Consider the following 13,950-nt stretch of genomic DNA (forward strand, 5'->3'; position numbering starts at 1 on the left):
AGGAAATGTAGAAAAACAAAAACAAAGCTGGTGGCATCACCTTACCTGATTTCAAGCTTTATTACAAAGCTGTGATCACCAAGACAGCATGGTACTGGCATAAAAAAAGACACATAGACCAGTGGAACAGAGTAGAGAGCCCTGATATGGACCCTCAACTCTATGGTCAATTAATCATTGACAAAACAGGAAAAAATATACAGTGGAAAAAAGACAGTCTCTTCAATAAATGGTGCTGGAAAAACTGGACAGCTATATGTAGAAGAATGAAACTCGACCATTCTCTTACACCGTACACAAAGATCAACGCAAAATGGATAAAAGACCTCAACGTGAGACAGGAATCCATCAGAATCTTAGAGGAGAACATAGGCAGTCATCTCTTTGATATCAGCCACAGCAACTTCTTTCAAGATACGTCTCCAAAGGCAAGGGAAACAAAAGCGAAAATAAACTTCTGGGACTTCATCAAAATCAAAAGCTTCTGCACAGCAAAGGAAACAGTCAAAAAAACAAAGTGGCAACCCACGGAATGGGAGAAGATATTTGCAAATGACAGTACAGACAAAAGGTTGATATCCAGGATCTATAATGAACTCCTCAAACTCAACCCACACGAAACAGACAAACACATCAAAAAATGGGCAGAAGATATGAACAGACACTTCTCCAGTCAAGACATACAAATGGCTATCAGACACATGAAAAAATGCTCATCATCATTAGCCCTCAGGGAGATTCAAATTAAAACCACATTGAGATATCACCTTACACCAGTTAGAATGGCCAAAATTAACAAAACAGGAAACAACATGTGTTGGAGAGGATGTGGAGAAAGGGGAACCCTCTTCCACTGTTGGTGGGAATGCAAGTGGGTGCAGCCTCTTTGGAGAACAGTGTGGAGATTCCTCAAGAAATTAAAAATAGAGCTTCCCTACGACCCTGCAATTGCACTCCTGGGTATTTACCCCAAAGACACAGATGTCGTGAAAAGAAGGGCCATCTGTACCCCAATGTTTATAGCAGCAATGGCCACAGTCGCCAAACTATGGAAAGAACCAAGATGCCCTTCAACGGATGAATGGATAAGGAAGATGTGGTCCATATACACTATGGAGTATTATGCCTCCATCAGAAAGGATGAATACCCAACTTTTGTAGCAACATGGACGGGACTGGAAGAGATTATGCTGAGTGAAATAAGTCAAGCAGAGAGAGTCAATTATCATATGGTTTCAGTTATTTGTGGAGCATAACAAATAGCATGGAGGACAAGGGGCGTTAGAGAGGAGTAGGGAATTTGGGTAAATTGGAAGGGGAGGTGAACCATGAGAGACTATGGACTCTGAAAAACAGTCTCAGGGGTTTGAAGAGGCAGGGTGGTGGGAGGTAGGGGTACCAGGTGGTGGGTATTATAGAGGGCACGGCTTGCATGGAGCACTGGGTGTGGTGAAAAAATAATGAATACTGTTTTTGTGAAAATAAATAAATTGGAAAAATATATAAAAAAAAGAAAGATTTTACTTATTTATTTGACAGACAGAGATCTCAAGTAGTCAGAGAGGCAGGCAGAGAGAGAGGTGGAAGCAGGCTCCCTCCGGAGCAGAGAGTCAGATGCGGGGCTCAATCCCAACATCCTGAGATCATGACCTGAGCCCAAGGCAGAGGCTTAACCCACTGAGCCACACACGCGCCCCTCACCATGTGCATTTCTAACAAGGTCTCCGATGATACAGTAAAATTGGAGAAATTCTGGCCCATACTGAGCCACTGCCGCATTCTGTTACCTTAACTTCACCTTCTAGAGCAAGCCTCTCGTTCGTCACTATCAATTCTTCAAAACTGGAAATGTCTTAAAAGTCATTAACTTTCTAAGCTTCCCTGATTCTCGCGAACGGACCCTGCTCCCTTTCTCCTTCCAATTCTCTTACTTTGCACTCAATGATACTACTTAGGAAGTATCACCGTTTTATAAGCCATTAAGACACACACACTTACTGCTGACCAGGACATAGCTCTGCATAATCTGCCACGTCAGTCCTTAATGTTTGCCCACCTGTGAGGAAAGCAGGAAGCGGGGGAAAATCTGGGTACACTACTCTGACAGGTTTTGGTAGCGGAAACTCACTTGATATTATTCCTGCATATCAAATAGTCTGCTCCTCCTCTTTAAAGAACTGACCTAAAGCTTACATGTTTTAACAGCTCTTTTTCTTAGGCTTGTAAATATCTTTTGTTCTCACATGGATATCAGCAATAACCTCTCCCTTATATATGTCCAATCCTTCACTTAAACTTGGTCAAGAAAATTAATCATAATCCAGAAGAAGAAGACTGTGAGCATTTTAAATATTGAAATGTACTTCTTTCCGTTGTTATATTCCTATGGTAAAATTTACCTGATTTGGATGTTTGTGTTTCCTCCATTTCTCCTCCTTTCTTAGGACCAGAATGTTTCTCCTCGACAGGAGGCTGCAGAGGTATTGAAACAATAGGATTAGTACGTAGTGTACATTTCATACAATCTGTAGTTAACGATTCAAAATAAAAATATAAGTTTTACCTTCAACAAAGAATATTCTCCCGGAGACTCTGAAACGCAAAAGGGACATATAGTTAATTATATGCACCTATGAAAAACAACTACATTAACATGCAGTTAGTACTAAGATGAATCCTCATGCCTGGCTGTGGACACATTAGGTTTTCATTTTCTCTTTCTAGAGATAGGAAGGAGACTTAGGACAGTGACAAGACAGAAATATGAACCCATTATAAGTATTGAACAAAATAACAGAATATATGCCCCAAAAAACATGCAGTTAGGATTTCGAAAGTCAGATGATGTTTCAAAGGAGCATAACTAATGGAGAAGACTGCACGTGTACCAATGTGAACATGCTGACTGATGGGGAGAAAAGCAACTTTTAATGAGAGGAATAAATAATAACCCTGAGAGGACAAATATGAAGGCCAATGGTAGAATGCTACATCACATCCTTAGTGCAGTACAGCAGAATCCTTTTTATCATTATACGACAAGCATTAACCACATTCTTCCGTTTGCCCTGTAATTTAGGCAGTCCATGTTTGCAAGGATAGCTCAACTGAAGGCATGATTGAGCTTTCATCAGAGAGAGCATTATGAATTGATTGGCTTGGATATACACTTGTGAGATAAGGGTTACTAAAAGTACTCATTTTGTCCATCCCCATGTGGGCTACTGGTATGTCTACATTTCCTGTATCCTCTAGTTTAGCCAACTTAAAGTTTCTGTTTTTTGGTTTGTTGGTTTGTTGGTTTGTTTAATTTTATTTATTTCTTTGAAACATAGAGAGAGAGAGCACAAGTAGGCAAACAGGCAGACAGAGAGGGAGGGGGAAGCAGGCTCCCTGCTGAGCAGAGAGCCCGATGCGGGGCTCGATCCCAGGACCCCGAGACCATGACCCGAGCTGAACGCAGAGGCTTTAACCCACTGAGCCACCCAGGTGTCCCCATCTTAAAGTTTCTTGATCCACTCATGCAAGAAGGTATATAAAACACATCTAAGAAATAATGTACAATAAGCTTTCAGTAGGGAAATATGACTATCAAAATGGAAGAACTCTATTTAGTTGCCACAGAATACTTAGGCACTGAAAATCTTTTGTATTTCAGAATCAGTGTCATACTTACTGATACTAACAATTTTAGCATGTAAGGAACCAACCCTATAAGTACTTTTGCTTGCAAAAGTACTTTGATTTGGTAGACAATGTCAGGGTTTTTTTTTTCTTAATTTTTTATTTCTTTTCAGAGTAACAGTATTCATTGTTTTTGCACCACACCCAGTGCTCCATGCAATCCGTGCCCTAATACCCACCTCCTGGTTCCCCCAACCACCCACCCCCTGCCCCTTCAAAACCCTCAGATTGATTTTCAGAGAGTTTGTTATTCATCGTCTCTCACGGTTCACCTCCCCTTCCTATTTCCCTCATCTCTCTTCTCCACTCCATCTCCCCTTGTCCTCCACGTTATTTGTTATGCTCAACAACTAAGTGAAACCATACGATAATTGACTCTCTCTGCTTGACTTATTTCACTCAGCATAATCTCTTCCAGTCCCGTCCATGTTGCTGCAAAAGGTGGGTATTCATCCTTTCTGATGGAGGCATAATACTCCATAGTGTATATGGACCACATCTTCCTTATCCATTCGTCCGTTGAAGGGCATCTTGGTTCTTTCCACAGTTTGGCGACCGTGGACATTGCCGCTATAAACACTGGGGTACACATGGCCCTTCTGTTCACTACATCTGTATCTTTGGGGTAAATACCCAGTAGCGCAACTGCAGGGCCATAGGGAAGCTCTATTTTTAATTTCTTGAGGAATCTCCGCACTGTTCTCCAAAGTGGCTGCACCCACTTGCATTCCCACCAACAGTGGAAGAGGGTCCCCCTTTCTCCACCTCCTCTCCAACATACGTTGTTTCCTATCTTGCTAATTTTGGCCATTCTAACTTGTGTAAGTTGGTATCTCGATGTGGTTTTAATTTGCATCTCCCTGATGGCTAGTGATGATGAACATTTTTGCATGTGTCTGATAGCCATTTGTATGTCTTCATTGGAAAAGGGTCTGTTCATATTTTCTGCCCATTTTTTATATTACACCATGGTACTGGCATAATAACAGACACATAGACCAGTGGAACAGAGTAGAGAGCCCTTATATGTACCCTCAACAATATGGTCAAATAATCTTCCACAAAACAGGTAAAAATATACATTGAAATAAAGACAGTCTCTTAAATAAATGGTGCTGGGAAATCTGGACAGCTACAAGTAGAATAATGAAACTTGACCATTCTCTTACACCGTACACAAAGATAAACTCAAAATGGATAAAAGCCCTCAACATGAGACAGGAATCCATCAGAATCCTAGAGAACATAGGCAGTAACCTCTTCGATATCAGCCACAGCAATTTCTTTCAAGATATGTTTCCAAGGGCAAAGGAAACAAAAGTGAAAATGAACTTTTGGGACTTCATCAAGATCAAAAGCTTTTGCACGCAAAGTAAACAGTCAACAAAACAGAGAGGCAACCACGGAATGGGAGAAGATATTTGCAAATGACCGTACAGACAAAAGGTCGATATCCAGGATCTATATAACTCCTCAAACTCAACCCACACAAACAGACAATCATATAAAAAAATGGGTAGAAGATATGAACAGACAATGTCAGTTTTTAAAGGGTTTTTCAATCAGCAATAATATCAATAAATTACCTATGTTAATAAAATAAAAAGCTATAGCTTCCGTATCTCATTTAAATAACAAATATTAATCAAACATATATCTTTGGTGTCCAGTAGACTGGAGGAGGATGAATACGTGGCTATGATTTACCCCATGTCTAGCACTCCATCTGCTTTCAGTATTCTCTGTAGAGCTGCTATGATTTAATCTGTTTAGTGCAAATAGCCTCAAGCCATCTCAAGTGAATTCTCTGGAGTTTCCTCATCAACTCCAAAATTTCCCAGCTAATGTGTCCTTCTTTTTTCCCTCATTCCTGTCACTATCCCTCTTCTTCAAAAGTAATTCTGGGGGCACCTGGGTGGAACAGCGGATTGGCCATCCAGCTGTTGATTTCGGCTCAAGTCATGATGGCACCGTCTTGGGATTGAACCCCGCATCGGGCTCTAGTCTCAGAAGTGAACCTGTTTGAGGCATCTCTCTCCCTCTCCCTTTGCCTGTCCCCCTAATCACTCACTGTCTCTCTCATTCTCTCTCCCTAAAATAAAGAAATAAAGAAATCTTTAAAACAGAGTTATTTCTGGATCTATGGTCTTGATCGTTCTGCTTTTACACCCATTTTACTAGGGTTTATCTTCACCGCTTCTTTCCTCTTTATTTAGCCCTAGTATCTCACATCTATAACCTCTCTGCATCTCCTTGCTCCCCTCTAGCTAAAAGCATGCTCACAAATAAAAACAAAATAATGCTTTTCCTTGATCCCATGGTGTCTTGAACTATCCACTGGCCCTTCCAGACTTCTCTACAGAAACCCCTTGCTACAGAGCACATGACACAGGGACCACAGACATTGGCATCACCCGAGAGGTCAGAATGCAGAATCCCAAACCTGCTGCTCACAATCTGCATTTTTAGCAAGGTCTCTGGTTACTAAAGTTGGAGAAATTCTAGTCCATACTGTGTCGGCTACCACATTCCTTTACCTTAACTTCACCTTCTAGAAGCAAGCCTTATGTGCATCACTATCAATTCTTTGAAACTGGAAATATCTTAAAAGTCGTAAGCATGGGGGCTTAAGTGGGTAGGAGAAGAATCCATGAAACAAGATGGGATAGGGAGGGAGACAAACCATAAGTGACTCTTAATCTCATGAAACAAACTGTGGGTTGCTGGGGGGAGGGAGGTTGGGAGAAGGGGGATAGGGTTATGGACATTGGGGAGGGTATGTGCTTTTGGGTAAATTGGAAGGGGAGGTGAACCATGAGCGACTATGGACTCTGAAAAACAATCTGAGGGGTTTGAAGTGGCGGGGGGGTGGGAGGTTGGGGTACCAGGTGGTGGGTATTACAGAGGGCACGGCTTGCATGGAGCACTGGGTGTGGTGAAAAAAGAATGAATACTGTTTTTCTGAAAATAAATAAATTGGAAAAAAAAAGACACACACACACAAAAAAAGAAGTCCTAGCAACAGCAATCAGACAACAAAGAGAAAGAAATGGTATCCAAATTGGCAGTGAAGGAGTCAAAACCTCTCTCTTCGCAGATGACATGATACACTATATGGAAAACCAAAAAGGCTCCATCATCAAACTACTAGAACTCATACGGCAATTCAGTAACGTGGCAGGATACAAAGACAATGTACAGAAAACAGTACACTGCTTTCTTATACACTGACAATGAAAATACAGAGAGGGAAATTAGAGAATCGATTCCATTTAATATAGCACCAAGAAACATAAGATACCTGGGAATAAACCTAACCAACGAGGTAAAGGATCTGTCCTCAAGGGACTACAGAACACTCATGAAAGAAATCGAAGAAGACACAAAAAGATGGAAGACCATTCCATGCTCTTGGATCAGAAGAATAAACATTGTTAAAACGTCTATACTGCCTAGAGCAATCTATACTTGGAATGCCATTCCGATCTAAATCCCACCAGTATTTTTCAAAGACCTGGAGCAAATAATCCTAAAAATTTGTATGGATGGAATCAGAAGAGACCCTGAATCGCTAAGGAAATGTTGAAAAACAAAACCAATACTGGGGGCATCAAGTTACCGGATTCCAAGCTTTACTACAAAGCTGTGATCACCAAGACAGCATGGTACTCGCATAGAAACAGACACAAAGACCAGTGGAACAGAGTAGAGAGCCCAGCTATGGACCCTCAACTCTATGGTCAAAAAATCTTTGAAAAAACAGGGGAAAATATACCGTGGAAAAAAGACAGTCTCTTCCATAAATGGTGCTGGGAAAACTGGACAGCTATATGTAGAAAAATGAAACTCGACCATTCTCTTACACCATACACAAAGATAAACTCAAAATGGATAAAAGAACCTCAAGGTGAGACAGAAATCCATCACAATCCTAGAGGAGAAGATAGGCAGTAACCTCTTCGATATCAGCCACAGCAACGTCTTTCAAGATATGTCTCCTGGAGATGCAACAAGGGGGGTTAAGGGGGTAGGAGAAGAATAAATGAAACAAGATGGGATTGGGAGGGAGACAAACCATAAATGCCTCTTAATCTCACAAAACAAACTGAGGGTTGCTGGGGGGAGGGGGGTTGGGAGAAGGTGGGTGGGGTTATGGACATTGGGGAGGGTATGTGCTATGCTGAGTGCTGTGAAGTGTATAAACCTGGCGATTCACAGACCTGTACCCCTGTGCATAAAAATATCATATTATACGATTATAAAAAATATAAAAATTTAAAAAAAATGATATGTCTCCAAAGACAAAGGAGACAAATGCAAAAATGAACTTTTGGGACTTCTTCAAGATTTGCTCTTCCTTTTAAAAGAATTGAGCTGGGGTGCCTGGGTGGCTCAGTGGGTTAAAGCATCTGCCTTCAGCTCAGGTCATGATCCCAGGGTCCTGGGATCGAGCCCCACGACAGGCTCTCTGCTCCGCAGGGAGCCTGCTTCCTCCCCCTCTCTCTCTCTGCCTACTTGTGATTTCTCTCTCTGTCAAATAAATAAAATCTTTTAAAATAAATAAATAAATAAATAAATAAATAAAAGATTTGAGCTAAAGCTTACATGTTTCTTAAGCTCTTTTTCTTAGGCTTGTAAATATCTTTTGTTCAAACATAGATATCAGCAATAACATCTACCTTCTTTATGTCAGAACAGTCACTGAAGGTTCCCCAAAGAAATTAAATAAATAAATAAATAGACTTCAGAAGAAGAATGCTGTGAGCATTTCAAATATTTTAGTGGTCTTCTTTACACCGTTACATTTGTATTGTAAAATTTACCTGATTGGGATGCTTTAATTTCCTCCATTTCTCTGGGCCGATTAGGAATACAGTATTTCCCCTCCACAGCAGGCTGAATGGGCATTGAAACAATATGATTAAGACATAATGGACATTTCATGCAACCTGTAGTTAAAACCTCAAAATAAAAATGTAAGTTTTACCTTCATGTAGGAATATTTTCCTGGAGAAGCTAAAAAGCAAAAGGGTCATATAGTTAACTCTCTGTACATATAGAAGCCAACAAACATTCATGCACTTAGTACTAAGCTGAATCCTCGTGCCTGGCTCAGATTACAAATGGGTTTGGGGGTGTTTCTGCAGACAGGAAGAAACAGGAAGGTGGGTTGGGCAGAAGAACAATTTCTAAGGAGAGGAACAAATCGTGACCCTGAGCGGACAAACGTGAAAGCCAGTGGTAGAATGCTACACCACATCCTTAAGGCAGCACAGCAGAATCACTTACACCATTGGACTCTAAGTATGTATGACCTTCTTCAATTTGTCCTGTAATGTAGGAGTACAGAGTGCTGATGATAGGTCCACTGAATGCGTAATTGGACTTTTCATCAAGCAAAGCCTTAGGAAATGATCAGCTTGGATACACACTTCTGGGATCACAGTTACTAAAAGTACTCATTTTTGTCCATACCCACGTGGGCTACCGGTATACCTACATTCCCTGTATCCAGTAGTGTAGCCACCTTAAAGTTTCTTCATACACTTATGCAAGAAGGTGTATAAAACACATCCAAGAAATAAGGTACAATAGCTGTAAGTATGGAAATATGACCATGTCTATGGAACAAAATCTATTTAATGGCCACAGAAATCTTAGGTACTGAAAATCTTTTGTCACTGTCATACTTATTGATAAAAACAATTTTAGCATTCAGGGAACCAACCCTATAATTTCTCTTGATTCCAAACGTAGTTTGATTTGGTAGATCATGTCAGTCTTTCAAGGGTTTTTGGAAACAGCTATCATATCAAAAAATTACCTATCTTAAAAAAAAATAAAGTCACAGATTGCTTATCTCACTTGAGTAATGAAGAGCGACGTAGCCCGTACCTTTGATGTCCAATAGACCTGAGGAGGAGGAATACGTGGCTATGATCTACCCCATGTCTAGCACTCCATCTGCTTTCAGTATTCTTTGTGGAGCAGCTGTGATTTAATCTGCTCTACTGCAAATACCCTCGAACCATCTAAAGTGAATTCTCTGCAGTTTCCTCCTCAACTCCAAAACTCCACAGCTAGCGTGCCTGTCCCTTTCCCCTTGTTCCCATCACTATCCCCCTTCTTCAGAGGAATTCCTGGGGGCGCCTGGGTGGAGCAACGGATTGGGCATCCAGCTCTTGAGTTCGGCTCACGTGGCAATGGCACAGTCCTCACAAAAAGCCTCGCATCCGGCTCCAGGTCAGAAGGGACCCTTCACTATGCCCTTCAAAAGTAATTTCTGGGAGTGCCCGGATGGAATAGCGGATTGAGCATCTGGCTCTTGATTTCGACTTAGGTCACGAGGGCAGGGTCCTCAGACTGAACCCGGCATCGAGCTCCAGGCTCAGAAGTGAGCCTGTTTGAGGAATCTCTCTCCATCTGCCTTTGCCCCTCCCCAGATCTTTCTCTGTCTCTCTCTTTCTGGCTCCCTAATACAATTAAAGAAAATAAATCCTAATAAAAGACTTATTTGTGGGTCTATGGCCTTGATTAATCTGCCTTTACACCCTCTTTATTAGGGACTATCTCCACCACTTCTTTTCTCTTTATTTAGCACTAGTACCTTACATCTATAACCTCTCTTTCTGCATCTCCTTGCTCCCCTCTAGCTGAAAACATGCTTACAAATAAAAATAAAATAATGTTTTCCTTCATCCTGTGGTGTCTCGAGGTATCCAGTGGCCTTTCCAGGTGTCTGTAGGTGGAAGTCTACACCCTTGCGATGGAGCACATGACCCAAGGACCACTGGCATTCGCATCAACTGACAGGTCAGAATGCAGGATCCCAGACCTGTGGTCATACTGTTCATTATTTTTTGAAAGATTTTGAGAATCTTAGCATCCATATTCATCAGTGATATTGGTCTGAAATTCTCCTTTTTGGTAGGGTCCTTGCCTGGTTTGGGGATCAGGGTAATGCTGGCTTCATAGAAAGAGTCTGGAAGTTTTCCTTCTGCTTCAATTTTTTGAAACAGCTTCAGGAGAATAGGTGTTATTTCTTCTTTGAAGGTTTGGTAGAATTCCCCAGGGAATCCGTCAGGTCCTGGGCTCTTGTGTTTTGGGAGGTTTTTGATCACTGATTCAATCTCGTTATTAGATATCGGTCTATTCAGGTTGTCGATTTCTTCCTGGTACAAGATCCTAGCCAACAGGATCCAACAGCACATTAAAAAGATTATCCACCATGATCAGGTGGGATTCATCCCTGGGCTACAAGGATGGTTCAACATTCGCAAATCAATCAATGTGATACAACAAATTAATATGAGAAGAGAGAAGAACCACATGGTCCTCTCAATTGATGCAGAAAAAGCATTTGACAAAATTCAACATCCGTTCCTGATTAAAACGCTTCAAAGTATAGGGATAGAGGGAACATTCCTGAACCTCATCAAATCTATCTATGAAAGACCCACAGCAAATATCATCCTCAATGGGAAAAAGCTTGCAGCCTTCCCATTGAGATCAGGAACAAGACAAGGATGCCCACTTTCACCACTCTTGTTCAACATAGTATTAGAAGTCCTAGCAACAGCAATCAGACAACAGAGAGAAATAAAAGGTATCCAAATTGGTAATGAAGAAGTCAAACTCTCTCTCTTCGCAGATGACATGATTCTTTATATGGAAAACCCAAAAGACTCCACCCCCAAACTACTAGAACTCATACAGCAATTCAGCAACATGGCAGGATACAAAGTCAATGTGCAGAAATCAGTGGCTTTCTTATACACTAACAATGAAAATACAGAAAGGGAAATTAGAGAATCGATTCCATTTACTATAGCACCAAGAACCATAAGATACCTTAGAATAAACCTAACTAAAGAGGTAAAGGATCTGTACTTGAGGAACTATAGAACACTCATGAAAGAAATTGAAGATGACACAAAAAGATGGAAGACCATTCCATGCTCTTGGATCGGAAGAATAAACATTGTTAAAATGTCTATACTGCCTAGAGCAATCTATACTTTTAATGCCATTCCGATCAAAATTCCACCGGCATTCTTCAAAGAGCTGGAGCAAATAATCCTAAAATTTGTATGGAATCAGAAGAGACCCGAATCGCTAAGGAAATGTAGAAAAACAAAAACAAAGCTGGTGGCATCACCTTACCTGATTTCAAGCTTTATTACAAAGCTGTGATCACCAAGACAGCATGGTACTGGCATAAAAAAAGACACATAGACCAGTGGAACAGAGTAGAGAGCCCTGATATGGACCCTCAACTCTATGGTCAATTAATCATTGACAAAACAGGAAAAAATATACAGTGGAAAAAAGACAGTCTCTTCAATAAATGGTGCTGGAAAAACTGGACAGCTATATGTAGAAGAATGAAACTCGACCATTCTCTTACACCGTACACAAAGATCAACGCAAAATGGATAAAAGACCTCAACGTGAGACAGGAATCCATCAGAATCTTAGAGGAGAACATAGGCAGTCATCTCTTTGATATCAGCCACAGCAACTTCTTTCAAGATACGTCTCCAAAGGCAAGGGAAACAAAAGCGAAAATAAACTTCTGGGACTTCATCAAAATCAAAAGCTTCTGCACAGCAAAGGAAACAGTCAAAAAAACAAAGTGGCAACCCACGGAATGGGAGAAGATATTTGCAAATGACAGTACAGACAAAAGGTTGATATCCAGGATCTATAATGAACTCCTCAAACTCAACCCACACGAAACAGACAAACACATCAAAAAATGGGCAGAAGATATGAACAGACACTTCTCCAATCAAGACATACAAATGGCTATCAGACACATGAAAAAATGCTCATCATCATTAGCCCTCAGGGAGATTCAAATTAAAACCACATTGAGATATCACCTTACACCAGTTAGAATGGCCAAAATTAACAAAACAGGAAACAACATGTGTTGGAGAGGATGTGGAGAAAGGGGAACCCTCTTCCACTGTTGGTGGGAATGCAAGTTGGTGCAGCCTCTTTGGAGAACAGTGTGGAGATTCCTCAAGAAATTAAAAATAGAGCTTCCCTACGACCCTGCAATTGCACTCCTGGGTATTTACCCCAAAGACACAGATGTCGTGAAAAGAAGGGCCATCTGTACCCCAATGTTTATAGCAGCAATGGCCACAGTCGCCAAACTATGGAAAGAACCAAGATGCCCTTCAACGGATGAATGGATAAGGAAGATGTGGTCCATATACACTATGGAGTATTATGCCTCCATCAGAAAGGATGAATACCCAACTTTTGTAGCAACATGGACGGGACTGGAAGAGATTATGCTGAGTGAAATAAGTCAAGCAGAGAGAGTCAATTATCATATGGTTTCAGTTATTTGTGGAGCATAACAAATAGCATGGAGGACAAGGGGCGTTAGAGAGGAGTAGGGAATTTGGGTAAATTGGAAGGGGAGGTGAACCATGAGAGACTATGGACTCTGAAAAACAATCTGGGGGGGGTTGAAGTGGCAGGAGGGTGGGAGGTTGGGGTACCAGGTGGTGAGTATTGTGGAGGGCACGGCTTGCATGGAAAACTGGGTGTGGTGAAAAAATAATGCATAATGTTTTTCTGAAAATAAATAAATTGGAAAAAAAAGTAAAAAAAAGTTGTAAGCTTTCTAATGGACTTTTTATCACGGCTAAAGTTTCCTTGATTTCCCCCACACTGACCCTCCTCCCTTCTTCCTTCCAAGACTCTTACTTTGCACTCAATGATACTATTTATGAAGTACCACCATTGTTACGCCATTAAGATACACACACTTATTGGTGACTAGAACATAGCTCTGCATCATCAACCAGGGCAGTCCTGAATGTCTTCCCAACCATGAGGAAAGCAGTAAGGGCAGGAAACTTTTGGTATCCTACTCTGACAGGTTTTGGTACTGGAAGCTCACCTGATATTATTCCTGCATTTCAAATAGTCTGCTCCTCATTTAAAAGACTTATTTTGGTGGGGTTATGGACACTGGGGAGGGTATGTGCTATGGTCAATGCTGTGCAGTGTGTAAACCTGGAGATTCACAGACCTGTACCCCTGCAGCTAAGAACACATTATATGTTAATAAAAAAATAAGATTTTATTCACTCATTTGTGGAGCATAACCAATAGCATGGAGGACAAGGGGCGTTAGAGAGTAGTAGGGAATTTGGGTAAATTGGAAGGGGAGGTGAACCATGAGAGACTATGGACTCTGAAAAACAGTCTGAGGGGTTTGAAGTGGCGGGGGGGTGGGAGGTT

The 13,950-nt window shown here is 41.1% G+C and overlaps 1 protein-coding gene across 3 annotated transcripts in view; it reads right to left on the reverse strand.

Annotated features, from left to right (window-relative positions):
• The window catches only part of LOC122891088 (ankyrin repeat domain-containing protein 26-like), a 127,219-nt gene that overhangs the window by 84,875 nt on the left and 28,394 nt on the right, over positions 1–13,950 (reverse strand). For all 3 annotated transcript variants that reach the window (XM_044226479.1, XM_044226480.1, XM_044226481.1), the window contains exons 9-12: positions 8,672–8,700; positions 8,508–8,580; positions 2,564–2,592; positions 2,400–2,472 (exon numbers count right to left, since the gene is read on the reverse strand). In XM_044226479.1, the coding sequence (XP_044082414.1) occupies positions 2,400–2,472; positions 2,564–2,592; positions 8,508–8,580; positions 8,672–8,700 (204 nt within the window). The remainder of the gene's footprint in view (positions 1–2,399; positions 2,473–2,563; positions 2,593–8,507; positions 8,581–8,671; positions 8,701–13,950) is intronic.

This window comes from Neovison vison, chromosome 12, assembly GCF_020171115.1.
Source record: "Neovison vison isolate M4711 chromosome 12, ASM_NN_V1, whole genome shotgun sequence".
NCBI classification, from domain to species: domain Eukaryota; kingdom Metazoa; phylum Chordata; class Mammalia; order Carnivora; family Mustelidae; genus Neogale; species Neogale vison.